The sequence below is a fragment of the Mugil cephalus genome, chromosome 1, assembly GCF_022458985.1.
Source record: "Mugil cephalus isolate CIBA_MC_2020 chromosome 1, CIBA_Mcephalus_1.1, whole genome shotgun sequence".
Taxonomy (NCBI): domain Eukaryota; kingdom Metazoa; phylum Chordata; class Actinopteri; order Mugiliformes; family Mugilidae; genus Mugil; species Mugil cephalus.
The window spans coordinates 5,983,215-6,010,664 of record NC_061770.1 but is presented as its reverse complement, the minus strand read 5'-3'; the positions used below and the strand labels follow the sequence as shown (position 1 = coordinate 6,010,664).

Here is a 27,450-nt window from a genome sequence, read left to right as displayed (position 1 = left end):
GGGATAAAAGAGAGAAATTAGAGATTAAAAAATTACATAATTTTGAGAATGGACACTGCATGTTCTTCAGTGGATGAAACAAACATACACCCAGAGACTGTAAAATATAACCAATTTTTATTTTAAAGTAAAAATTGGTAGCACCTCATCTTTTAGAGTTTTGGTCAGATCAGGTAGACAAAATGAGTTTCTGATTTATTCGGATACACAAAGACAAATTGCGACTCTCAACAAATACTTTTGGTCATCACAACTGGTACATTTTCATTGTCATATTTTACTAGTTAACATGCAGGCAATAATCGCATCCGACATTGAACATCATATAAAAACCATACTACCAAGAAACATAACCCCACAAAATATCCGTTGTATTGAAATTCATATGAAAAAAAAAAGTAGTTTTCTTGCATGATTGAATCTCAGAAGGTTTTGAATTGTCTATGAACATTGACAGCAAAAAGAGTGTTATTGAGGCACAGATAAAACAGTTAAACACAAGGCCAGCCTCAAAGAAGGCAAACGGATTACAATACAAAATGTTGAGCATTAAGAAGTACTGGACAAGTTTTTGGCCAATAAATATAGAAAAAAAAAACACTCACACATGTTAAAAAAAATCTAATTTGATATTTTCAAGTGTTGCACTGCAAGTACCACAGCCACTGGCATTACACTTGCTCTTGACAGTGTTTTCTCACGCTCAGCATGACACATCAGAGTGTGTAGGCCTACAAATCTCTGTTCAGGCAGAACACCATTCTCTGTCCGAATTTCAAAGGCACAGTTTTGACTTTCAGCACTGTCATTATAAAACAAGTGCAAGTTGTTTGTCATTTAGTAACAAAAGAAAAAAAATAACATAGTAAAAATGAACTATTGTTAAACCTTTACTGAAAACTGTGGCGTTTATGGTCGTCCTATGTGCCAACGTATTCCAGTGTGTCTGTTTTCAACGGCCCTTCAAAGACAAGATTTCGTCCTGCTTTACTAACTTAGAACCAATAATATCGCTCTGACCACTGATGATCTATATTGCATGTTTTGTAGAAACTGTGTTATAGTACAAATAAGTAAAATACACTTTGTTCTGTTGCTCATGTACAGGTAAATAAGGCTACAGTAATGTTTAATCCTTGACTGTCTATTTAAGAGGTACTCTCCATGTCATTCCAAAACTGGGTTGCATAGAAGAACCACGTTTAAAAATAGATTTCCTTATAAAAACAACCTATAAAAAGAAATCGATACATGTATAAAATCTGGTGGAAAATTTTAAAAAAAGAGCTGATGTTTTCTTTTTGTTGTTCCATAAAGGCACAATAATAAAAATAAAAATAAAAACAATGTCCAAAAAGTCAAGTCAGGGCAGGCAGGCTTCTGCTTTGGCAAAAGAACCACTTTTAATATTCATACTAACTGGAGTGATTGTGATGGGACTGCTTTGGTTGTTGTTTCCAGCTCTTTCTCGTTCAAATAGTGGTTGTCAATATTGTCAGCACTGAGATTTGGAGGAAAGGCCTCAGATTGCGATCTATAGTTTCAGCTGAGCCAAAGACACTGTGTTTTTCTAAGCTTGGAATTTCCTTAACCCCGCGCTAATACATTTTTCTAAACAAAGGATTTTGTGTAGAGGCTGGGAGAACAGTCTGGAAACTGTAATATGTATTCTCAGTATACACAGTCCTGTTTTAGCTCAAGGGGTTTCAAGCTGGAGCTCTAACAGTAGCAGGGCAGATCTGTCGAGAGCTAATGTCCACGAAGCTCGTCCAGCCGGGTGTAAACGTTGTCGGCTTGACTGAGCTCTTCAAACACAGGAAGGAGGTTGAGCAGCTCTGCATCGTCCACGTCATCAAACCATGACACTACAGGAACCTGAGGACAACAAACTCAAACTGTTGGACTTATGCACCTTAGATGTGAATGACAGTCACATATGAATGGCAGTTTTACTGATGATAACGGTTACAAATTAGAGTCACATGAGGGAGAATTTATTGGAAACTCTCATGATGACCATTAGGAAGATTGTTTTAGACACCGCAAACAAAAAGAGCAAATGAAGTCAATAATTCTTAAAGTCTCCGAAATGAGAGGACTTGCTGTTTTCTTTGGTTTGACTTCATGGCTCGAACCTAATTGATGGCATAACTTTGGCTCTGGGCTTTTTTCACTAGTTGGGCCAATTTAGCTGTCCAGAACAGCTAATTTTATTAGTCTACCGACTACTAAGTCTCTTTCAAACGCTGTAATTTCATTATCGGTGACGTTTTGTCAGAGTCAATCTCACACTGACCTTCTTGTCTGGAGAAAATCTTAGTGTTTAGACGATAAGATCTCTCTATTTTACTGTGCCCCCCTCTCCCGCACTCGAGTTTTTAAATCAATTGTTGTGCCTGACGTTTTTCCAAGTCCTCTATACTCTATGAGCGGCTGTCGTAGAATTCAAATGGCTGACGAATATTTATTTATCGCAGGTGACTGGGTTTCAAACAAGAAGGTACGTCATAGACAACATGGGCAAATACTCACAGCATTATTAGGGTGGAAGATGTAGGAGGCAGGAGAGTTATCCAGGATGAGGGTTTTATGGAGGTCTCTGCCCAGGCGGCTCAAATCTTTGACATAGCAGCCCTGGTGGAATACGCAAGATTCCCGGAATAACCGGGCCCGGAATACACCACACTGATCCAGCAGGTCCGTCACTGGGTCTGCATACTGGTGAAGGATTAGGGGGTAGTTGAGGGAAGATTAGGGATTTGGCTAGTGAAGCTCTTTTCTAACAGCAGATTGCTGAGAAATCGCATCATACATCCACAAAATCTACTCATCTGGACTGCATTTTGCATTTATAACTAGGCTTTAACCTAAAGAGGATAACTATCTATGGCTTTACTGAACCATAGGGAGGGTGTTTACTGTGGTGACTAACAGCATGTTGAGTGGCTGGTGTCCCAGTAAAAAGGCAAGAGAAAGCAGAACAACATGTGACAGATCAGACTTTACATCAGTCATCAAACAGCCTCTGAATAAAACATGAACATCTATTTATGGAACTATTTCAGTATCTGATTTGAAGTACCTTAGCGAGACTGGCTGTAAACAGCACACATTCAAACAGCTCTCCCATTCTCTGCAGGAACTCATCCACATACGGCCTCTTCAGCACATACACCTGCAACACAAACAGACTGTCAGCGAATAGTTACAAGACAGGTTTGGCCGTCACTCAAATCAATCTCTTCACGTTGTTGCCATCAACTTTCCGTCCGTTAGCTGCTTGTGGCCAGTTCCTGAAACAAGTAATCAAGAATAGGCCGTGCCAGTGTTAACCAGCCTATCCTGGATTACTTGAACCAGGCAGAGGCCCACATAGGATTCTTTACCAGCACATGGGGTCCCAGGAATCATATTTCTAAGTTAATTACATTTCCACATGCCCAACAGAGACTCTCTATACCAAAGTTGAACAAAGGGTCCAGTACATGATGCTACTAGTACATTTGTTTCACAGAGGCACTGATATGCAGTGTATCACTTATTAATGACACTTTAGCTGAAATGACTCATTTTCTTGCTGATCCATCTACTTCCACTTGTGCAGCCTTGTTCAACATGTGGCCAGTAGAGGGCTCTGTCCACCCATCTTCGAGAAACCTGGCTGATCAGCTGCAAGACCCATCCCTTTTCAGCTCAGCAACCACTGCAAACACATCAGCTTACATACACAAACACAGCCCCCTCCCCGCTACAGCACACACACACAGTAGTTTACCTGGTGTGTGGTTCCCTCTATCTCCACAGGCACGATGAAGTCTGCATTACTAATAGGCTGGAGGGAGAACACAGAGGGAGATGTTTGGCATGTTCATTCACATGAGCCACGCTGTGTACGTTCACATGGCATTACATAACAACACTGCCATAAATCACAGCATATAAGCCACACAAACGGAATATGATTTGCTTGATGTTATTCCAACAAGTGGCTTTAGAGAACAACTTGAATACAAATGAGTGTGTTGGTGAAGCTGACTTTGTGTAAATTTACAACCTAAATATGTGAGCGAAACGTAGGAAAAAAATGAAAGATCACTAATTGCACTGCTAACCCACAACACTAAACACAGAAAGAAAGATATGAGTGTTTGACTGTACCTTGAATGAACTGTGCACGAGCGTCTCATCCAGGTCTATGACCACACAGATCTTCCCCTGGTCCTGGGCCTTCACCTCAGGCAGGAGGCTTGGTTCAGATTGCTGAAGAGACGCATAAAGACTTCCTTAATGCCACTGTCCCACATACACCTATGTCATTTGTGGTATGTTTACAGCTGAGATGGAGCATGATTAGTCCCACCAGTACAATGATTTACATTTGATTTGACCTCTAAGGAATTAGGTAAGATTTTAGATTCTATGTGGAGGAGGAGTGGAGGAGCAAGTTTAATCATTTGACGTAACAGCCTCTGTGTGCACAAATATAGGATTTACGTCCTTTATTATATTTCCCAAATGAGTCTTGTCAAATTCAACACGAATTTACCTACAGGGAAAATAACGAACTTGATATAATCTTGTTTTCAGACATCTTTTTTTTTTCCTCCTTTGTTAATTTTGTTTGTTTAGGGTCCATATCAGTCAATGCAAAATTAATTATTAATATGTTACACAACAGAAATGGCTTATCTATTAAAAGGGGCAAATGAAGAAAAAAAAAAAACGCTGCACAGCAATTTCTTTCACGATCTAAACAATGCCACATCAGCCCATCTGTGCCAATGTTTGATTTGGTTTCACTTCAGTGGAAAGCTGCCAGATGATAACCAGGCTCTACAGATGCTGTTTCCTGTTTGCTCCTGATACTAGAGGACACTCCTCAACGTGAACCAACACAGCATCTCATTAAAATGCCCCTAACATGGCACTGAAGCCCTAATCAGACTGACAGTGTTCACTGGTGTGGCCGAGCAGGCGCTCAAAGCTTTATTTTTTCTCCACCTCAGCAATTATGAAGCACACAATACACCATTCTCCACTCACTCTCTCAGTTTGCCTCAAGAATTGATAGTTGCTCTGTCATTCTTATCTTCCTTAAGGGAACGAGCGTGAACATCAAAGTGGTTCCATATCTGCAGACAGTTGTGGTTTGCCTTCAAAACGTTAAGAGCAGGTGCAGTAGAGGTTTTAGCGCATAGCTGTATAAAACAAGGCTTGACGACAATAACAAGCACATTTTTACAACAGTGTGTTAAGTTTATTCGCACAGATAGCCATACTCCTTAAGCACGTCCTCTTTTACAGCGAGGAGTGCGTGTGTGTGCGTGTGGGCGCGACAAGGAAGTAAAATGTTAAATAAGCAAAAATAAAGACTGGACTGGGATGACGTCTTCAAACTGCGTTCGGCTGTGTTAAATATGAGAATAGGATTACCTTGACAAACGTCCCATTTTCCTGTGACTCCAGCAAGGCCTGCTGGGAAGGTGGTGGTAGTGGTGTTGGTGGCTTGGGGCCATCCTGAGCTTGGAGGCAACAGAAGAGTGCTTTGAAGATGTTACAACTCCGAGGCTGTTTGAGGGCAGACCGGCTCACCTGGCCTGTTTAGCACGGAGACAGAGAGACACTTTCATGAGAAAACTGTATGTCGTCAGCATGGAAACGTTAAGTAGATCCACCAACTCCACATGTAATCTAGAACATTTTTCCTTTTTCTTTCACAGAAATACAATACAAAAAATACATTTAAGATTTTTTTTTTTTTTTTTTTAAATCATTCGTCGCATATAAAACGAGCTTCCCCTTTCCTGGAGGCACCATCCAACTGTCTACAGGGATGGCACAGCCCGCACATGAAATCTGTTTTTAATGCGCCTGCCTCTGCTGCTGCTGTTGCTGCTGCTGGAAATGGCTGGTACATGTTATATAATCACAGAGGGCGGGAAAACCCACACTTTTCAGCAGTACCTTCGACAGAAAACACAGACAGAAAACATTCCAACCATTTTAAACTCCGAGACCTTTCAGGGCTGCCTGAAGCTCGCCAGAAGAAGCCAGACAGGCAGCCGGTCGGTCAGTCAGCGAGCTGGACAGCCAGTCACACCTCAGTGCTCTGTTGCGGGGCTTTGATCAGCCACCGTGACCACCAGTGTCCTCATACAAGACTTGTGAAAAAAAAAAAAAGGAAGAAGAAAAACATTCTTGCAAGTCCCATCTAGTGGGTTTCGTGTGAGGGCTTGCAAACAAGAATTTTGCACCCATCAATACAGTGTCATCGTAGTTCATAAACACTCTCAGTCCCTTCTACAGAGAGGAAGCGTGTAAAGAGTTATAACCTGCTCTTATCCTCTGAGCTCTGAAGACATAATGCAGACACGACAACAACCATGTTACACAACTCCAAGGATAAGAGACAAAGGACACCGGATCTTGTTTTGGTCATTCTAAAGCACAATTTTCTGGCATATTTTAAAAAAATTAAATATCTTAATACAACTTCCATTTTCTTATTTCCCATGAATGTGCGCCCCGATGAGCAGAGTACAGCATGCAAATCGGCCTATTGATTTCCACATGGGGACACTATCGGCCATGCATGACATAACACATACATTAGATCTCTCCTGCATGTAAAAGCATGGGCAGATAAAAGAAGATTAATCTCTCAGAGATTTATCAGTGGCAGCCAGATGAATCCGAAACGCAACACATCACTTAAACCCGCTCAATCTATCAAAACACGCAAAGCAATAAAATAATGTGATTATTCTCCAAGGCCAAAACGCAGCACAATCATGCAACGCGTATAAATTTTTAGCAACCAAGAGGTTGAATCAATGAGCAAAGCCTCTTACAAGCCTAACGAAAGTGTGCAAACAACGAAATCTTTGAAAAGACGCTACAATGGGCGTGTGCGGAGGGGTGTGTTTGTGCATTCCGCTGTCAATACCGCGGCACCTGGTAGCTCTATACAGTCCCGATGTGTAGCCAACAAGCACCGCAGGGCCTCTTACACCCATCAAAGTTTAACATGGACCATGATTTAACATAGATCCTGTTTAAGGTAGTATAATAAGGCGTGAGGACAGAGCTGGTAGTCGTTCATTAATGCGCACCTACCCGCATCCACCCTCCTAAAATGTAGATAAAACAAACCAACAAATAAAATAAAACAAGTCATAAATAAGGTTAACAGTGTGAAGCTTGTGTTGACAGACGAGGTTCAGCTCTCCATGCTGTACCTGGTAGTAGTAGGATATGGGATGGTGCCAAACAAGCTTGAACCTGATAGACATAAATACAGCTTGGTGTGGGGAGCTGGCCATGATCACCAGCACACCACCACCGACCAGTGGCAATAACAGCACCGCATGTAAAGGAGCGACTCGGATTTGCACGGTTAAAGAGAGAAAAAACAGCATCAACATCAACTATGGATGGCCAAGCCACCGCGTAATGGAGACTGAACTTGAAGGAGAGAGGGAAACACAATAATATGACTGCTAGGTGTCAGTCCACCCAAACACTTTATGTTCTGCTGCTCACCGCTGGAGAAAAACAACTCATCTTAGAGATCTGGAGCGAATTATAATTAATAAACAAGCCCGTTACGATAGTTATTGACACCATCGATCTGTATTTTGCAATGATTGGATCTTTAAAAAAAAAAAAAAAAAAAAAAAAAAAAAAAAAAGGCAATGCGCCTCAGACCGCGCTCAACCAGCGTCCGCAGCTCTCAACTGACACATAAATGGGATTTCTTAGCACAGCGATCACTGTAAAGAAAATACTGAAATCATACCCAACAATTAGAGAGGGGCCTTAGTGAAATTGTAGAGCAAACAACGCGGGCCCGTCTCACCTGTTTTCGGTGACACTTGGACGTCTTCTTTCTGCACTTGGGTGATAACAGAACTTTCCATCTGACAATCACGGAGCCCTCAAAATCCTCAAATCCTGTCCCCGAGAACTGATGGGCATCCCTCATTGGGTTTTATTGACAAGCTGACCGTATTATTCGCCGAGCTAACTTGTCATCCGCCTCGGTCCTCAATGAGAGTGGGATTTATCTTGTTCCTGGGTTTCTTTATTCCCCCGCCGCTTCTTGTTCTTCTCCCGGAGGTCCGCCTGGGGAGGGGGCAAGGCACTTGGATATGTTTTTAGGTAGCTATTTGAGACCCTGTGCGCTCCGTCTTCTCGGGTGTACCACTACTATTACGGGTAATGTCGCCGAGCAGCCCCCCTCTCCCGTCGCTGCGAAGTCCTCACTTTTGCACCAACAACATGGAGAATCCAGGCGAGAGAAGGAAAACAACCGAGGAAATGGGGCAAGGGAGGGCGGTTTCAAGCCCCCCTTTACTACAGATAAACAACATCGCCCCCGAGAGCATAAAGAGCGACGAAAAACACCGATAAACGATCGGATGCAAACACTCTCACACAAAGAAACCGATTCTGATTCGTAATTAGCTGTAATATGTGAGTTTTGTTGTTATCCGTGGTTTTGTTTTTCTACGGTTGGGACTCCGCGGGCGCCTTGAAACGGTCTCCTTTCTCTGATTGGGCGCCATGGTGGAGGGGGCGTGGTCAAGGCATTCCTCCCAGTCCAGCACGCGCCGCACCGAACACATTCCAGCGCTGCTGGTACAAATGAGATCACGTTGTTTGTAAATTATTAAAAAATAAATAAACAAACGTTAGCCAACTCAACTCTGTCAGTAGACAAGACAAGATGGCTAGAGTTTTTTCTTTACTTTTAAACTTATCAGATAAATTTTTTTTGTGCACGCGCATTTTGTTTTTTAAATCGAAAAAAAAATCAAAGGAGGAGAGGAATGTAATTATTACTAATTATGGCTTAGGAAATACACCAAACCACCACGATTATTCCAACAATTATGGTTTATCATTACATTTAATGCGTATTTGTTCTTAAGATCATGATGATTATTTATTTATTTATTTTATTTTGCTTTCCCTTTCACTTTAAAACACAATTACTTTCTGTTTTTATGAATTATAACCTCTGACTAGCAGGTAAATCATACAGAAAACAAAACAAAAACAAACAAAAAAAAATCTGCCCGAATAATATATATAAAGTGAATCAATGCCGTATATATATATGTATTACTGAAGAATTATTGTATTTATGTAGCTCATAAATTATCTCTACTTCCTTCATTTACAATTTACAAGCAGTAGAAAGACTTAATAACAATACACTAGAAATGAGCAGTTCTAATTATGTTGATGTGTTCATCTACAACTTTAACTATAGTTACATTATTTCCCTTCAAACTGTAAATAGTCATAGTTTACCTATGATGCGTGTCACAGGAAGAGTTTTCCACTATTCCTTCATCTGATGGACCCCAGCAGGCTTCGTTGAACATCACCATATGAGCTGGGTGGAATGGCTTCACGAAGTAGAGCCTGGTAGAGCCTCATGTGTGGAGGTAACAGAGGGCAGAATGAAACCAATGACCCAGGCTCCTTTCATTTTCTCTCTCATTTCGCTTCCTTTTATTGACACAATAGTAAAAGTAAGTTGTTTTGCCTGTAGACTGCTTGTGTGCGTTTGTGTGTGTGTGTGGTGGAGTCTTCAGCTCTTGGATGCACTGTGCTGCGGTAATCTTACATTTGTGAAACAATGCACACAACCTCTGCTGCAGTTACTGCGCTTTACCATGAGGCTGCAGGCCATACACATTGTACCACAGTTGCATCATATATAAATAAAGACCAGTGTCACAACATTTAAAAAAAAAACACTCATTATTTCCTCCTAAATCTAATTATAAATTAGGGATGAAAAAAGCACAGAAACAGTTGTGTATTTCAATAAATACATTTCAGACAAATCCTGTTTATTTTCTAATAATTTCACTGAGTACACCTCAACCAGCTACAGATCAGTTCTTTCACTTTGCTCAAATAAACAAAAGTGGGTTGGGAATTGTGGTCAAACACATTCTGCAGCGCCTCCATATCCTCCGGTTTAAGGTTTAAAGACCTCCGAGTGATTCTCCAACTGGACAGTGGGAAATTAAGCAATCTGCTATATTTAAACACACATGTAAATCACACATAAGGCTGCTGAGTGGGAGAAAAAACAAATAAACATGTTAATAAAGCAAGAGTTGAGCCGGTCCGCTCTCTAACACATGTGGGCCCATTACACCCTGAGCTGAGCCAGTGCCCACAGTGGCCACAATGCAAGACATAAACACGAATGGCCTCGCTGTTTGCATTCCTGGAGTCGGACATTTTAAGACAGCACTGACAGATGTGTGTAAAAATATATACAGAGTAAGTATGGACCGCACAGCTGGAAAATGTCATGCGGTTTAAGGCTGATGCCGCTGTTTACTAGATCAGCTTTAAATTCATTATCTTTGCCTGCTTTCTGGTGCTTCTTTTTCCTGGTCGCATTCCTGTGAGAAGGCACAGAGCAGAGGGGTCAGCTGCTGTTAAGGAGGCCCCCGGCCTGAGAACCCCTAAAAAAAAAAAAAAAATGTTCAAAGCACGTGCAACTCGTATAAATCCACATCCACCTTCCGTCAGTCTGCAGAACTAATGCACAGGCAGCTTAAGATAAAATCAAAACAGACTTGTTTTGCCACAGTTAAATCACAGAATTTGTGTTTATTGTTACGCAGTTTATTGTGTACATTCCCAATTCAACAACACATTTAAGACAGTCTTTAATTGATGCTACATTGGGGAAATTGTGCGGTGCCTCTGTGTTTTCTGAATTAACAAACGTGACGAGAACATTTTCAGCAAAAAATAAATTATTAACCTACATATCAGTAGAAATTGGTTAAAATACAATTAATTAAATCCTTGAGCAGTTTTCACGAGTCAATTTTGAATATGCCACTCAATTAACATGTGACAAAAATGAACACAAAACAGATTACACACATGCAGAGTCCTCCAGGCCTTGTGGTTCTATTTCTGCATTTCACACCTGGGAGTCTACAGCGTACTTACGGCCGCATGCACTCTGCCATGCATTAGCAACATCCAGTCACGCTGATGACAAACTAACTGCTGAAATGTGCTTGCAGCATCTGAGCCTCACATAGGGCTGGGACGGTAGGGTCCACAATCATGTGATTTGCTGGAAGAGCAACCCCCCCCCCCCCACCACCACCACCACCACCATCCTCCTTCCCCTCTCCCACCTCGCAGGCCTGCCCCTGAGTGGCCTCTGCTAGGCTATGTTTCCAGGAAAGGGGCCTACTGGACAGGCTGTGAGGCCTAGGCAGGGAGACATTGGCTCATTGAGAAAAACAAAAACAGAGAGGGGAGGTGGGAAGACTCTCCTCACTTACATAACTCTGCCTCCATGACAGGGAGAGAGCAAAAGAAAGGAAGAAAAAAAAAAAGAAAAAGAAAAAAGTTCCCCGCCACAATGCAAAGAAAAACCTGTCCATCCGCCTTTCCTCAGCTTTCCACACGCTGAAGCACTTCACGGCTGGAATTTGAAACAACAGTGAAACCAGCAGCGCTTGCTCAGTTACACAATGGTTGCAACTCTTCAGACATGCCACCACCACAGGCATGTCAGACACCAGCCAAGTCTCAATGCCCATGCTGCAGTATTGCAATCAAATCCTATAATTGTGACTGTTTTAATTTGGTTTAACACAATAATAATGTTGCTTCTGTAACAACACAACATGCATACAACATAATAGGCTATGGCCTTTCATGTGTTGTGTTATGTTGTAAGCAGTGGTTGTGAGATGTTTACAGTATCTGAGGAGTCTCGCTCTCTGGCAGCCTGCAGCACCCCCTTGTGACGGAAAGAGGAACTGCAGACTGAATAAAAGGTTCTGAAATACTTCTGGTGGTTTGTGAAACATTTGTCGGGTTAATCGGTTTATTCAGACCTCTCAGGAAAAATTGTCTACTGAACACTTTGAGCCAAGGTTTTACGTGGTTAAGCTGGATTCTGTTTTTTCCACACATAACTAGAACAAACATTGAATATAGTTCATTTGGCACTTTTAATCAATCTTTATTAAGCAGGCTATCTGCAATCTGTATTCTCCCATTTCATTAGTTTAATCCACTCTTAGCTTGTCTTTGTTTTTTTTTTTTATTGATTTTATTAATTGAATTTCTCGCTTTTTATGTTGAAAGCCTTGTCCTACAGTGCTCAGATTTAATTCTATAATTTTGCCCTCTAAATTGCTGTTTCTTCTGTGTTTTCCCCCATTTAAATGTGTTTTTATCCTTCTCTGAATTGGGTTTGCTGCACACATTGGAAACCTCCTTGAGGTAAATATGTGATATACAGTTTTCAAAATAAAACCGACTTGACTTGTCCTTTGTGGAGCACTCTCAATTTGCTTTGGTACTGAAAGGAAAAGTTAAAGGTATAAGTCTCTAAAACATAAAATACTTGTTACTAAGTGTAACAACTGAGATTAGAAATGTGGGTATCATTCGAATAGGTGATCTGTGTTGTGTGTTATTCTATGTAACTCATGTAACTCTGTAAAATCAGTGTTTTAAACAGTAAGTGTAGTGAAAATACAAACAGTTACAAAAGGTTTCTTGATTTCTCATTAAACGTGCATGTAGCACCATAAAAACATCAAGTTTTATCTGGAGGAGTTTGTAGTATAAATAAAACAGCAGTAAAAAAAAAACAAAAAAAAAACAACAAAAAAAAACAGCGCAGTACAAAGTCAGTCAGATTTCTCACAGCTGTTCTTTTGAGGTGGACGTCCATAATAGATTCAGAGGTCAGTCTCCGGCTGCTGCTCGATCAGGATGCTGTTGTCGTTCCCTTCCCTTTTGGTCCAGTCCAGCCAGGACACCCCCAGAGCTATGAGACACAACCACGCCTGAAGCACAACAAACACACATTTAAACGATCATCAGACAAAAGTTCAATACAAACTGGAAACGTGAATTTGTCACGTTAAACGGTCACTTCAGAAAGTAAGCAGACCCACTGGACTGTCTTCAGGGCATGTTACTGACTGTCCTTGAGAACAACCAGCCAAAGCCCAGTTTAGCCCACTTAAACTCGTCAGTGGAGAGGCCTGAAATGGCGTTTTAGAAACTTCCCACCCAGTCCGACAAAGCTTGAGAGGATAGGAGGAGTAAATTGCCCCAAACTAGGTGTGCAAATCCTGCAGAGACTTAGTCAAGGAGTCTGGAAGCTGCCGACAAAAGGCTTCAACAAAGTACTGAATTTAGGTTCTGAATACTTATGTAAATGATATGCAAACATTTCTCAAACACATTCTCTGTCTTTGTTATTTTGTAAATTGAAGGAAAAATGTGTAACGTGTGCGTGTGTGTGCGAACAGTGAAAGAATACTTTCTGAAGTGACTGTAATACGGAAGACGTTTCGCAACATGCATGAAAACATCTAACCCAGTTGGCTAAATCACATCACTAATGCACACAATATCTTTATTTGGCCTAAAAATGTCAATAATGATTTTCCAGTGACTGAGCTGACATTTTCAAATTCCTTGTTTGTCTAAAAAAAAAAAAAAAAAAAAGATATTTGTTTCAATGATACTGACCTACAAGAAAAAAATAACAGTACAAAAAAAAATAATAAAATGATTGACTGATTATCACATGAATAGTCAGAATTAATGATACATTGTCATATCAGCTCACTTTTTACTGTGGGGAAATACGATACAAAAGGTTTCTCTGTTTTCCTGAACGTCCTCTTACAGGCACTTGTTTTTTTTATCAGAGCCACAGCTGGACTCATAAACAAGCCTCCACTCACACACATGCACAGACTCTTCCATCCTCATAAATCGAAATATGTTTCACACACATAACCTGTGCGGATGAGTTACATGACCGCACTTTGTGAACGCGTTACGCTCCTCTGCACCCCTACTGGCCTTGCAGTGGCATTACAAGTGTCTTTAGCTGGTAAACCGCCATAAAGGACGTTGCTGAAGAGGCCCGAGAAGACACCAGCCACTTTTCAGCTGCAAGGGCTCACCATGTCTCACCTAGTGCCTTCTGTGTTTTTTTTTCTTTCTTTCTGTTTTTTGGTGAAATAAACCCTTATTTTTTCGTCTCCAATCTATGGGTGTTGGGTCCAGGCAATGCCGGACATTTTTTTTTATATATATATATATATTTTGTATGTTTTATAGTGTTATACATATAAGGGAATAATACTAATAATAATAGATAACAATATAAATAATATAGATTCTGATTAGTTTTAAATTAAATATTTTTAACCAACTTGCATGAGCAGGACATTTCATTTTGTCAAAATTAATTAGAATAAGACAAACAACTCATCTTTACAACAAAGTCCAGGTTGTTGACAGTCTGTGTAGTTTAACCTCGTGACGCTGGAACAGGTTTTAGCTTCACAAAGTGCAACCACTTAAATATCAGTTCCTCCTACAACCTGACGTCACCTACCAAGTATCCCACAAATGACAGGTATGCTATGGAGAGGAACGCCGCCAGCACGTAGAGCCACACGCTATTAAGCGCGGTCACATAGATCACGACGAAGTACATGTTGATGATGCACACGATCAGGATCACCAGGCCTCCTCCTATCTTAAACACCCTGCAGAAAGAATGAACACGTTGGAAGGAGGAAACAAGAAAACGAGAGGAATCTGATGACTCAAACAAACTTACAGTCCGTTGGCAAACTCGTGCATGAGAGATGGCAAGCTGGTGAACGTGAGGACGGGGATGAGGGCGAACGGCAACTAGGAGACATGAAGAAGAAGAGGGATTACACTACAATACAGTGATCCCACTTCAAGTCCTTTACTCAGGTACAAACTGTTCCCCACTCTGGCCACTGGGAGGCGCTGTGGTTCCTTTGTGTGATTAGTAAAATGATTATTTCCTTCTGAATGTATCTTTTATCTTTATGTCTGCTTGCGCTGTATTTAGGGCACATAAAATTGTGTTATAATGTTTATTTATATATGTAAAAATATCAGTCAATCAATCAAAGTCCAAAAACAGCATTCTTCAGACAAATAGAACTCAGATCAACCTGTAGCAGAATGATGGGAAGACAAATCTATGGAGAACACAAGTCTTTATTGATGATGAGACAGAAGACAGAAGAAGCCCAGTGATTTGTATAGAGATAAATAATATCTGCTCAGATTCGGCCAGATGAAGCAGAGTTGAACGGACGGTGCTTCACAGTGACCCAAAATATACCGTTAAAGAAAGTTTTTGAAGGTAAAGCAACGGAATATTCTGTAATGAGTGAACCCATCACCTGAACACAACCTGATCAAGCTGAATATGACAAAGACAAAAAACTTAACTGCGGTAAACCATCACAAATCTGTGGTTTCATTCAGGGTTTCACACACTGATCAGGCACAACATTATGATCACCTTCCTAATATTGTGTAGGTCTCCCTTGTGCCTCCAATACAGTTGTGACTCATCAGAGAATGGACATGGTCCTCCTGAGGGTGTCCTGTGGTGTCTGGTAACAGAATGTTGTTAGTGGGGGTCTTTGGGTCCTATGGGTTGAGGGGAGGGGCCTCTGTGAATCATCTCACAGATGTAGTGAATTTGGAGGTCAGGTCAACACCTTGTGTTGTTTTTAACGTTTATTTAGTTGTTTCTAAACTGTTTGTGTGTGTGTGTGTGTGTGTCCTGCTGATGAGTGTCAAGGAGTGTCATTGCTATATGCTGATTTATGTACATGCCAGTCATGAATTAGATGTAAATGGACATCAAACCAGGACTTCAGGTCAGGAGTAAATTTCCTGCTCAAACGGATGTGTCATTTAGAGCAACAAATACAATATTTCTGCACCGATTTATTCACCAACACAATCCAGACACCCGTTCACCACTGTAGACATACTGACTACATTCACTGATCTGTCAATTTCATCTATTCTCCTAGTTTAGGAGTTGTCTCAAAGCTCTTTTGTGAATGTGGTTATCTTACCGTGCTGGAACTGAATCCAAAACTGAAACTGGAACCTGCTTTTGTATCTTAGTTACGTTAATGACCTCCTTTTGTGCTGCAGGTTTAAGAAATGCACCTCAGAGACGGGTGGGGCAGTGTTGTGGAATGCTTGTGTGAGGCTGACCTGCATGCTCTGCAGCACATTCAGGAAGTCGTTCATGCCCGTCAGGTGCCGCACGTCCTGGAAAATGGCCACCAGCAGAGTGGGAGTGATGGCGATGGAGCGGGTCAGCAAAACCCGAGCGAAACGCGACCAGCGCAGGTTCAAGAAGCCCTGAGGAGAGGGACAACACGTGTTTTACAATAAGAGTATATAAGTTATAAGTGGTAAGTTTTTGTAAATGCCAAAACATGAACATAAAGAAAAAAATCATTACAGGGAAAAATATTTCACTTTTAAATCATTATCGTTATTATGCACTGCTGATTCCTCCCCGTCCTCCTCCTCCTCTGACCTCCATAACAAACTGGCCGGAGTACGTTCCCGTCATGGTGGAGCTCTGACCAGCTGCGAGGATCCCCACGGCCCAAATGTAGAGCGCTGCCGAGCCGAAGAAACAACCCAGCACCACTCCCTGTTACAGGCACACGCACAGAGACAGCAGTCCATAAATCAGAGAGAGGAGTTACATGGACCAGCAAAATAAATACAGACCCCCAGTACTACAGAACAAAAACAACACAACACAATTACTGTTAATGTTAATTGTCTGGATGCCGTTCATTTAAATTTTCTCACAAATTTCCAAAAATGCATTTCGCATCTTGGACCAAAAGTCAAAGGTTTTTATTTGTTATTTCTCAGAATGAACTGAAATAGTCTTCTAGGTATCAATAAACTCTTCAGTTATAGTAGAAAACGTCTAACACAAACAGAAAAAACGCACAAAAACACAAAAAACTCTTCTGTATCTTATATGTTAATAGAAATTGTTACATGTTATTTCTGAGGTTTAAATAAATGTTTGAAATGGAATAATGCTCAACTCTTTTAGAATATGTTGTACACATATCCAACAGTATAATTTACCCAAAACATAAGCTACACCCTGTAAATGCACATAGGTTTAGGTTTATTATGCCAGCTTTTCTATGTATGTCTGCATGTGCTCATATACAGCAGACAGTCCACTAAAGGTTGTCTTCATTCACCGCATTTATCTACAAAAACTAATCAGTCAGTTGCACCTAAATTTGTAGTGAAATCGTACCCCTTTGTAGATGTCCACCTCCAGAGTTTCGTTGTTTAGAGGGAATAGCTCTAGAGTAGAATAGGGGCTTCCTGTTCGATTGCAGACCTCGAACTGAAAGAAATTTAAAGGAAAAATAACTCATTAAAAGAAAAATAACATTAGATCTATCTATCTATCTATCTAGAGCGGCGGCAGTGATACTCACCACCTCTATGTTTGTCCGCTCGTAGAAAGCCTCGGCAAACACAGCCACCACAAACACATTGATGAGGAACGAGACGAAGAGCGCGATGGTCGACTCGATGAAGAAATATTTGTTGGCTTCTCTCACCTCTTTCTTGTTCGATCGATCCACCTCTCGAGACTGAGGGAACATGTGGACACTGACTCGTCAGCTGACACGGGTTGGACAGAGCCGATCAAAAAGAAAGGACGCTTTCATTAGTGCCTGACCTTGACGAGAGCAGAGTGGAGGTAAATGTTGTGCGGCATGATGACGGCGCCCACGATGCCGACAGCCTGAGCCACCTGGATGGGACCGCAGCCCTCGCAGTACGGCACAAACATCCCCTTCAGCAGCTGGCCTTGGTCTGGAGCCACCGTCACGTACTGGGCCACAGAGCAGACACTTATAACACAAAGTCTTATAGATACATCCACATGCTGATGCTTCTCCTTTCTGTGTTTACTGACCATGACTGACACTGATCACATGCAATTGTCATGTTCTTACTGAAATTTATAGGATCTGGAACATTTTAACGTTGTCAGATCTTCATACTTCTCACAGGCACAATACATATCAACACACAGCAGTGAAATCTTTGTATCGTTCTCGTATAAAGTATATGTGAGTGAATTCCTTGGTTCAAGTCAGGAGCTACTTAACCTGGGGTCTAGTCAATGAAACCAAGATGGAGGTGTGGGTTACAGCTACTTTGCTTAAGTTCCATTGGTCTTCTGAAACCTGTAAAGGCCAGCTAAGTTAACTCACATTTAGATATTCATCAGCTCACATGTGCACCAACTGTCTCGTACTGCAGCTACCGTTTGACCCTCACACAATGCTCAGTGGAGCAAAAAGGAAAGCCAGAGTAACAGCTACAACTCTAAAAGAATCACTGAAGTTAGTCAACATCCTCGTTTATAAGTCTACAACTTGCAAATCATTAAAGAGGAAAGGTGTCTGTGGCAGGACACCACACGAGAAGCCACTCTTAAACTTTGCCAAAAGAAACTGCTAATGAGTTACTTAACCTGGGTCAAGTCAGTGACACAAGATGAAGGTTACAATTATAAAAAAATAAAACACCGGACAATCCATAACCAGCCTGAGATAATTGAGTTGTTGGGTAAAGCTCCTTAGAAGGTGTCTGAAGTTAGTTTTACTTCCCATCTTTTCTCTCCCATGTGATTACACTCACTTGTCTTGCCTTGTGTCTTCTGCCTGCTCCGACACTCATTGATCTATACGTCCACTACAACGATAAGCCATAACATTATGACCTATGACCTACTAATAGTGTGTTGGTCTCCCTTGTGTCTCCAAAGCAGTTGTGATTAATCAGAGAATGGACATGTGTCCTCTGAGGGTGTCCTGTGGTGTCTGGTAACAGGATGTTGTTAGTGGGGGTCTTTGGGTCCTATGGGTTGAGGGGGGGGGCCTCTGTGGATCAGGCTTACCAAATGATGGATAAAGGTAAACTGCCTGAATTCTTATTTGAAATGGCCATAGTGTGTCGCAAAAACAACCAGGACTGAATTCACTGAGAGCTGTATTAAACCAATAGAGTTACTGTGGAAGGACTTCAATAGAGTCGAGAGTGTTATGAGTTTAAGTTCACAGTGTCCATGTGTACTGTGACTTCTGTGAAGATCAAATTACACGTTCGGGTCAATCAATGTTGAAAACCAGATGATTAAGTAGTCGTTCACCATTAAGTTTAAGATTAAAACACACTCATGTGTGCAGATGTTTGTACCTCATATCCAAAGGTAATGGCCATGACGGTAATGAGCAAACCAAAAAAGGCTTCCAGCTTCCTCAGGCCTGCAGAGAAGGAAATGAGTGTGCTTCATTTATTGCGTATCTCTGTAATTTAAATGATTATCGCACCAGAGTGTGACCAAAAAAAACAAAACAACCCACCATACTTGTCCAAGAAAAGGAAGACAAATGTGTCGATGATGGTGATGAGGACGCCACCCCACAACGGGATCCTGTGTTTGAGAGCACACACAGCAGGAATCATCAACATAGAGTCATTTTAAAATGCTTGGAAATTGCGTCTGGATGCACCACCTGCCAGAGGAGAGGAGGTTGAAAGCGATGGCGCAGCCGATGACCTCCTGCATGTCTGAGCCAATGATAGCCAGCTCCACCATCAACCACAGGAGGATACGAGGCACCTGGACGGAGGCCATGGGACAGAATCAGTCACATGAGTTTACACATCATGTTTAATATCCCGAGAACATTTAATGTGGCTATGCAGAATTATAACAGTGATTTTTTTTTATCTTCAAAAGCCTGCGTTCACATATTTTTATTTCTTTTATACTATTTTTTATTATTATTTTTATGAGATTTGATCCATCTCATAAGTTTGTCACCTGTGCAGCTTTAAACTTCACAAAAGGTTCCATTTTAAAAGCTTGAAAGAGTTCCAGCGGTTTAGACACGAATTTGTGACAAAGAAAGTTACCAACATCATCAAAGATCCCACACACCCTGAACACCACCGGTTTGTCCATCCACCTTCTGACAGAGCGTACACCCCATCGAACAATACAAATTTACTGCTCCCATGAGCTGACACAGCCCCACCCACACAACAACACTCATCAATCCTGCACAAATGAAGTCTGCTTCTTTTCATACTTACCCTGCTACACTCATCAATGCCACAAGCTTGCAGGGATATAAAATTCCAACAAATATATTTTTTAAGAACAAAAAATAATTTAAAAAAAACAATCCAGGACACACATTAATCTGAAACTTCCTGAAACCCTGGGTCCTCATATGGGGACATTAAGTTTTTAGGTTTTATCGCAGCTCATTCTTCTTCACTTACAGTGGACGCTTTAGTCTGCCATCTGGTGGTTACAAAGGGTCAATACACTATACACTCGGTGCAAAGACATAGTAGCAGATTCATTCTTCAGACGGTCACAGGACAAAAGTGGATGAGGGAGAAAACATCATTGAATTTTACGGTTGAAACTTATTTATTTATTCTTAGTAACATTTCTAGTTTGATATGACACAAAAATGTAACAAATTTTATCAATAGCAATGAGCTACAACGTCGCTAATTAGCAAATACTCCTTTGAGGACGTTGGGACTTTATTGTTCTGTCTTTGTTCAGCCATGTTCAGGTATTAACATAAACTGTTTTATATTTTGTCACACATTGAGTAACTGTATTGTAATATAAGTAATATAATCTAAATAATCCCAATGTCCACATATGAAGACATCAATTTTCCAAAAACTTCTACCTCCTGTTTAAAGATGATGCTTAGTTTTTATACATCTTAGTACTGTATACATCTTCCTGCTAATCCCAAATACTGTGGAGAAATTAAAAACACAGACCAAATAAAAGCTCGGGTCTCGGGAGGTTAAAGCAAGGCCTGAATGGGGCCTTTGTCACTTTAAATCTCCTCCAATTTTTCTCAATCTGCCTGGCTGTGGATTTGTGGATTCCAAACTCTTTAGAGGTGGTTTTGTAACCTTTTCCAGCCTGATGAGCAACAACAACTGTTTTGCTGATCTGACATTTCTAGTAATTTTTATGAACTGTAGAAAACGCATGATAGAAAACAATGAAGACTAGTCCACCTGTGAACTGTACATGTACGTGTATAGTTTTGCAGAGTCAGCGTATATTTTGATGAAATTAACAGGTGCGAAGTTAAGATGCTGCTCCATCCATGTAGCTCTTTATATTTCTCACTTATTTATCACTGCCTGTTAAAACGGCAAGGTAGTGGCTTCAGAGAGGAGATGGAGCAGTCACATGATTTTTAGACATGTGGTTAGCAGTCGGTTTCCTCCCTCAGGAACTAGGGAGGCATTTCTAATGAACTGGATTTAAAATTTATCCTCAACTAAAGTATAAGGTAACATTTAGGTCACATTTAGTTTTAAGTTAACGTTTTGCTCTTACAGAGCACTGCAACAACTAATGCAATGAAGCAGGTGGACTATATATGTGAATGACAGGCCAATGAACACAGGAAGTGAAAACGGGAAGTCATGTTATTCATATCTCACAGTGCGATACTGGCGGTGGCAGACTTCAGCCAGGTGCATCCCGGTGACGACTCCCAACCGAGCCGCCAGCCGCTGCAGCAGCAAGCCGATAATGGTGGCTCCCAGCAGCACCCAGAGGAGCTGATAGGACAAGAGCATCGCATGAGTTCAAAGAAATTCAAACATGTTCGCATATAATACCAGAACCTGTAGATGTAAACGAAACTCTGGAAACCTGTGAAATCACTAAGAAAACTGTTTCTATTTTTCGACATGTCTGTGTGGGGAGTCATGTCTGGTGACTAGTTTATGGCTTCGTCTGTGAGCTGTGACCATGTAGAACGACTTTAAGCCTCCTCTGCATCAATTTTGCAACTTTTTTTTTTTAATCAAGAGAGGCCACTGATTTTAGGCCACATGTACCTGATATACAGTTTACAAAAGCTTGGACGCAGAGCGGGAATCCTCTAACAATGATGATTTACCATCCGCAGCTACTTCCTCTTTTACAACATGCTTCATTTGTGTTCGTGGAAAACTCAAAAAATGTAACAGAAGTGTAACTTTATTTTCATATCAAGCTTTGAAGATTTGCTTTTAAACTGTCCAGATGAATGACACATTCATTGAAGACTCTCTCTATATATATATATTTATACAGTATATACACTACACTTATATAGTCTATAGACTGGACCAAGGTTTTCAGGCTTTCCATCTTGATTTTTATCCTGAGATAGTTCTGGTGTAGCTTGGACTAAAGCTTTGGGTCATATTCTCTCTCCGACCAAATATACCACAGGATACTGATGCTGCTCTAAACCTTTTGACCAGTAGTGTATACACACACAAAATACTGAGACATTGGGGTACATTATTGTGAGTATGGTGTTTTGTTATTCATGTCTGAAGGTATGCAGTGCATTAAAACCTGGAGGGCTCCCATTAGACTGAACTGACAGGTAGGACTGACACTTCAGGCTCAGTCAGGCTTAAAGACTCTATGAATAGCCAGGGGTTTCAGGCTTTTCACAGGGTAAAGTTCACTTTTGTTAAACTTTGCAGCAACGTGAGACTCCACAAGGTCCAGTCAGGTTTTAGAGGGCGTGAGACTGGTCTGTCCTTCAGTGTTAAAACGTATTATTAATAGTGGTATGAGAGTGTGACAGCAAAGACAGTTAGAGACGGCATCAAGTGTTTACTGAAGACGTGTGTAAATACACTAAGTCATTAACTGTCTCTCACGCTAACAACATGCAGTGTTTTGTCAATGTCATGTTTGCTCAGAGGCATAATTGTTATTTTTTTTATTTTGTTATTTTTGTCCATCTGGGCCACAACCCGTGGGTATTTCAACCCTTACAGATGTGTGATTTGATAAACATAATCTAACACTGGCCACCTTCAGGAGGTCAGGTTAAGCTACTTTTCATTCATAAAAGAAGCGATTTATTTCCTCTTTTAAAACGTCACGGGTTTTGTGACCTAAACAAAACAGTCTAGTTAGGTAAACATATTAAGTAATTAATTATTGCAATAGCATGTTGTGATATCACAAATTTCATTAATATATACAGCTACAGAGGTTTAGGGTCAGTAAGAATTACACGTTCTTTCATCTGAATCTGACCAACTAAGCTGAGCTAAAACTGATTTTATGGATCAGATTTTTTTTTTTTAAATATACATCCAGTGTGTTGCTAATTATAATGAATATGTTAAACTGATATACTAAAATCTTTAGGTACTGTTTGTTGCAAAGTTTTTTTTCTTATAGGCTTACTTTCAAACTGCAAACATAAAACTTCACTTGATGTGCACTGAATAAAATGTTGTCGACTTGAACTGGACATCAGTCATTTGTAATGTAACAGATTAAGTTAAATTACAGTTATAATTAAGACTGAATGACCAAGTTCTTTTCCAGAAACAATTTAACAGATTAGGAACACATATCAGATTACTGATTTAAGGTCCTTGTCGTTACATTACTGCAGATTTTATATTTAAGGGTTTTGTGTGGTTTGTTGCATGAAGTAGGATAGTTGGGCACAACATGGTGGACTTCAGTATCTTTTCCCTATTATCTGATAAATATCCAATCTGATATCAACCAAATGTTTCATTAAAACAATCCATAGTTGTAGCAGTCAGCGGTCAGGTTAGGTAGATCCAAGACGTGTCCCCTTCTCGCCTAATGCCAGCAGAAAAAGGCTGTGCGACCCTCGACACAACTAGATAACAGATGAATGGATCCTCCTCTCGGGGTATCATCCATCAATCACTCCTCATCAGTCAGAGAAGAAACCAACCGGATCTCAGTTACCTTAAAACCAGCTTTAGCGCCTGACTGCAGATCAGACTCGATGTTCCCTGGGTCCAGGTACGCTATACTCATCAAGAAGCCCGGCCCAGTGAAGGCCCAGAGCTTACGGAAACTTATCCCCCTCTACAGGAGACAGAAACACAAGCTGCAACACTAACAACACCAAATCTGGGCTAATAGATGGAGCGCGCACACACACACACACACACGGTTCAGATTACCTCATTGTCGTCCACAGGAACAGGGACCTTCTGCTCAAAGTAAATGCTAGCGACAGGTTCATCGTTGTTACTGTGTTGGAAGACTGAGGATGCGGAGCGTCCTCTGTGGGTGTACGTGGTCTGGATCACTGCTTTCTTCTCCATCACATCATCCACTGAGACTGAGCACAGACATTATGACATTAAACAGTTCACGCAGTGTCTGTAAATACACAAGATATAAAACAGTTTTACAACAGGATACGTACTATAATTGGTGTGATAATTCCCACGGTGATTACCTTGCTACCCTGGTTATGTTTATGTCTTTCATGTCTTTAGTTGTCCATTAACAGCTGACACAGCAGCAATTTTTACCTCATGCCAATATACAATTCACCTGACATTCAATATTGACTGATCAGCCACAACATTAAAACCACTGACAGGAGAAGTGAATGACGTTGACCATCTTGTGACGACACAATGGTCTGCAGGGACACTTTTGGACCTGGCATTCATGTGGATGTAACAACATTGTGTTGAGTTTTTGTTTCAAATGTTCGCATTTTTCTTGAAGGCCAGTGGATGCTTTCAGTCACCCTTACAGGCTGCAGCAAGAGGAAAAGGTCGGCAATGAGTGATGTAAGCTTTGGACATGAACGTCAGCAGTCTGTTGTGGTTTTAAAAGAAACACAACAACCCGATGCTTCACCTCTCTCCACACAGCGGGGAATTCTGTTCTGTTGTCAGTGGCAGTAATTGTTTCCCGTAGCCCTCTTTGTAGCTGAAAAAATGTCTCTTGCTGAAAAGGTTCCATGCATTTCATGAATCCGTGATGAGAAAATAAAAAAACAAACCTGTGTACAAAATAAACATCCTCACCTCCTTCTCCTCCGGGTTGTCCTGGCTCCTGATCTGTGGGAACAGTGGGAGGCAGACACGCGGTGTGGACGTTCTCAGAGGGGAGGTTTATCTCTGCGAGCAAACGGGTAATTATGCTGAGATAAAACATACACAAAACTAAATCCTTCACACACAGGAAACCATGAGAAGAAGGTGCCTCGGTTATCTGCTGGTTCAGACCCATCCACCATCCATTTCCTGCTTCAAAATGTGTTTCAAAATGTTTTTAAAATGCTTAAAGTCAAGGAAATTAATTAGGAACCTGTCAGATATTGACTGCAACTGCTGCAAATTGCATTTTTGCAAGGAGCTATAATAATCCTGTTTGACACATGACATCTTATCTCTTAAGTTCCTGTTGCAGTTTTTTATGGGGATGTGACAGGAAATAACGAATCCAATTTAACGTGATAAAGTCTGTAAGAACTCTGTGACCCAAAGTCGGAAAACCATAATACTAAATAAGCCGGGGGACAAAGTCTGAAGAGCGAGGAACGAATGTAAAGACCCGGCAAGGACCCATCGCCACGAGGAATTCATTCAGAACTCACCTGGACTCGGGGAGAACATGTTGTGCTGCAGGAGTAAAACGCTGTTCAGACCTCTCTCACTCCTCTGTGCCACATTCCGGTAAAAGAAACAAAAAAAGTTAATCAAGGTTTTCTTCCGTCTCCTCACTTCCCTCTGGTTTCCAGTGGAGCCTGTGTGGAGTGGGAATGACAGGAAGGTTGGACATCGTCCCTCCGACGAGGTGTTGAGTCACCGGACAGGTAAGGAGGAGGAGGAGGAGGGGGAGGAAACACTAAGACAGCCCGAGGACAAAGTCACATTCAACCCCAAACTCTCACAAGAACTCCACGCAGTTGCTCCTGTTTCAGCCACGTGATCACTTCACAATAAAACGCTGGAAGTTTATTATTACATTTTTTTGATCTATTATTTTTGTCACTAAAAACACCACGTTCATGTGCTTCACCTAAAACTAAAAACTAAATCATACATGGAAATGTATTTTAAATGGTTTCTTTTCAAAATAAGAGAAGAGAGATTGTTTCCGACTACATTCTCCAAAATTAACCACTTAAGATTGATAATAGATAAATTATACAATTACGGATCGTTATATGGAGAAATTTTTGTGTTCTGGTTGTGTATCTCACCATATCTACTTCTACTGTTCACACACTTCACTTTTGACCATTATTCGTACACATACACACTCGTACACGCACACACACACACACACACACACACACACGAGAGAGAGAGAGAGAGAGAAAGAGAGAGAGAGTCTGTTCTGGAGAGGGGGACCATAACTAGAACAGCCGCCAGGGGGCAACAAACGCTGACAGATTTACACCCAGGAGGATCCATTGTCCTGTTCATTGTCCTGCTCTTCATTGTACTGACTCAGTAGGTCCACTGTGCCATCAGCGTTTAAAAACCAAACGCTGAAGCTCAGAATAGGAGAATGGCCTCCTTGTTTGTTAATCTGTGTTCAGTCATCCTGCTGCACCTCTGACCTAGATTGATTTTGACTCATCAGAGCTGAAAAACATGTGTTACTAATAATATCAATAACATTAACTCTGGCTCAGTTCTGTTTCAGATATGCTGCTAGACAGTTAACACTCAACAAGCTGAACTGATTTCAGAACATATGTATTTGAACCAGTGCAACACGTCCGAAAGACATGTCCCAACGCACAGGTATGTAACACAAAGGCCACGTCTCCTTCTATAGACGGGGGAGGTCGACTGAGACACACCATTCATCAGCCACCTACAACTCAAGTTTAAGGTCACTCCCCAAAATAGTCTCACCCCCGTTTACACCTTGACTGTGGTTAATCTGAACTACATCCTCTGGTCGAATTAGTCGTGTGAGTTTCAGGTGGGTATCACCCACAGATAAATACCTGAACACCTGAACACACATCTTTGTTTTGCACTTTTTAGCATTTCTTTAATTCCCAGCCCACACTGTATACATTGACTGTCCGAGCGCTGTTATATTCTTGTATATTTTGCATATTGTATAATTCAAATTGATATAGTCTTTTCTTGTTTTTTTTTGCATATATTATATTATATTACATTATATGATATTATATATTGTAATTTTTTCCACCCAGATTGAAACATCTCTACTGGATGGATTCAAATTATATTTAATGCTAATGTTCGAGCTTCCCATATAATGAATACTGGTGACTTTTTCCTCTGACTTGCGGTATATGCAACCTTAGTCCCGATGCTATTCTCCCCACAGTTTGATCTATGAGGGAAAAAATTAAATACTTCACTACAAAATCTAAATTTTTACATCTGTCTGACCTAAACTGTAAATTAGAGAGTGAATGACGACAGCCTGATAACAATGAGTCAGTGACACTGAGCTGAGCTTCTACCAAATATGATGTTCCACGAATGACGCATCTGTTTTAATCACAGTCGCACTGAACGTCCTCTTCATCGGATGTGTCTTGTTCTGCAAATTCAAAATGCCAGTCAAGACACAAAGTGGGTCCGAGAACAAATTGAACATGTTGATAAATGGAAAACTATTGCAAACGAAGAGTG

At 40.9% G+C, this 27,450-nt stretch overlaps 2 protein-coding genes and 1 long non-coding RNA gene across 4 annotated transcripts; 1 reads left to right on the top strand and 2 right to left on the bottom strand.

Moving 5' to 3' along the window:
* Positions 1-100: 100 nt before the first annotated feature.
* On the bottom strand, positions 101-8,519 carry ctdsp2 (CTD (carboxy-terminal domain, RNA polymerase II, polypeptide A) small phosphatase 2). Of its 2 annotated transcripts, XM_047582922.1 has the most exons (7): positions 7,859-8,517; positions 5,434-5,597; positions 4,159-4,260; positions 3,776-3,832; positions 3,083-3,175; positions 2,533-2,718; positions 101-1,875 (listed from the first exon to the last, which is right to left on the bottom strand). In XM_047582922.1, exons 1-7 carry the CDS (start codon positions 7,917-7,919, stop codon positions 1,750-1,752), a joined length of 789 nt encoding a protein of 262 aa, XP_047438878.1. In that variant the 5' UTR covers positions 7,920-8,517; the 3' UTR covers positions 101-1,749. The 2 variants fall into 2 exon arrangements, with proteins under 2 accessions (XP_047438878.1, XP_047438888.1); XM_047582932.1 differs by lacking the exon at positions 3,776-3,832 and having other exon boundaries at positions 7,859-8,519.
* Positions 8,520-9,845: 1,326 nt separating this feature from the next.
* LOC124998408 (natural resistance-associated macrophage protein 2-like) lies at positions 9,846-25,682 on the bottom strand. The gene is made up of 17 exons (XM_047572787.1): positions 25,419-25,682; positions 24,847-24,939; positions 23,983-24,143; positions 23,762-23,884; positions 21,457-21,576; positions 19,476-19,582; positions 19,323-19,393; positions 19,156-19,223; positions 17,627-17,782; positions 17,379-17,537; positions 17,192-17,284; positions 16,436-16,555; positions 16,105-16,254; positions 14,666-14,739; positions 14,438-14,591; positions 12,722-12,863; positions 9,846-10,496 (listed from the first exon to the last, which is right to left on the bottom strand). Exons 1-16 carry the CDS (start codon positions 25,435-25,437, stop codon positions 12,756-12,758), a joined length of 1,776 nt encoding a protein of 591 aa, XP_047428743.1. The 5' UTR covers positions 25,438-25,682; the 3' UTR covers positions 9,846-10,496; positions 12,722-12,755.
* Positions 14,672-17,535, top strand: LOC124998409. Its single transcript, XR_007111056.1, has 3 exons — positions 14,672-14,808; positions 16,042-16,307; positions 17,404-17,535. It is a non-coding gene; the product is annotated as an uncharacterized LOC124998409 (long non-coding RNA).
* Positions 25,683-27,450: the final 1,768 nt, after the last annotated feature.

Bases quoted from the DNA above. Each gene is read 5' to 3' on its own strand.
- ctdsp2 (XM_047582922.1), bottom strand. From the start codon at position 7,919: ATGGAAAGTTCTGTTATCACCCAAGTGCAGAAAGAAGACGTCCAAGTG. The intron at 3,176-3,775 runs GTAAACTACTGT...TTTGTGTTGCAG, and splicing joins TAGAGGGAACCACACACCAG to GTGTATGTGCTGAAGAGGCC. The intron at 1,876-2,532 runs GTGAGTATTTGC...TGTTGTCCTCAG, and splicing joins TCTTCCACCCTAATAATGCT to GTTCCTGTAGTGTCATGGTT.
- LOC124998408 (XM_047572787.1), bottom strand. The intron at 16,255-16,435 runs GTCAGAGGAGGA...CCCTCTCCTCAG, and splicing joins CCGGCCAGTTTGTTATGGAG to GGCTTCTTGAACCTGCGCTG. The intron at 12,864-14,437 runs GTAGGTGACGTC...GTTGTGCTTCAG, and splicing joins TGTCATTTGTGGGATACTTG to GCGTGGTTGTGTCTCATAGC.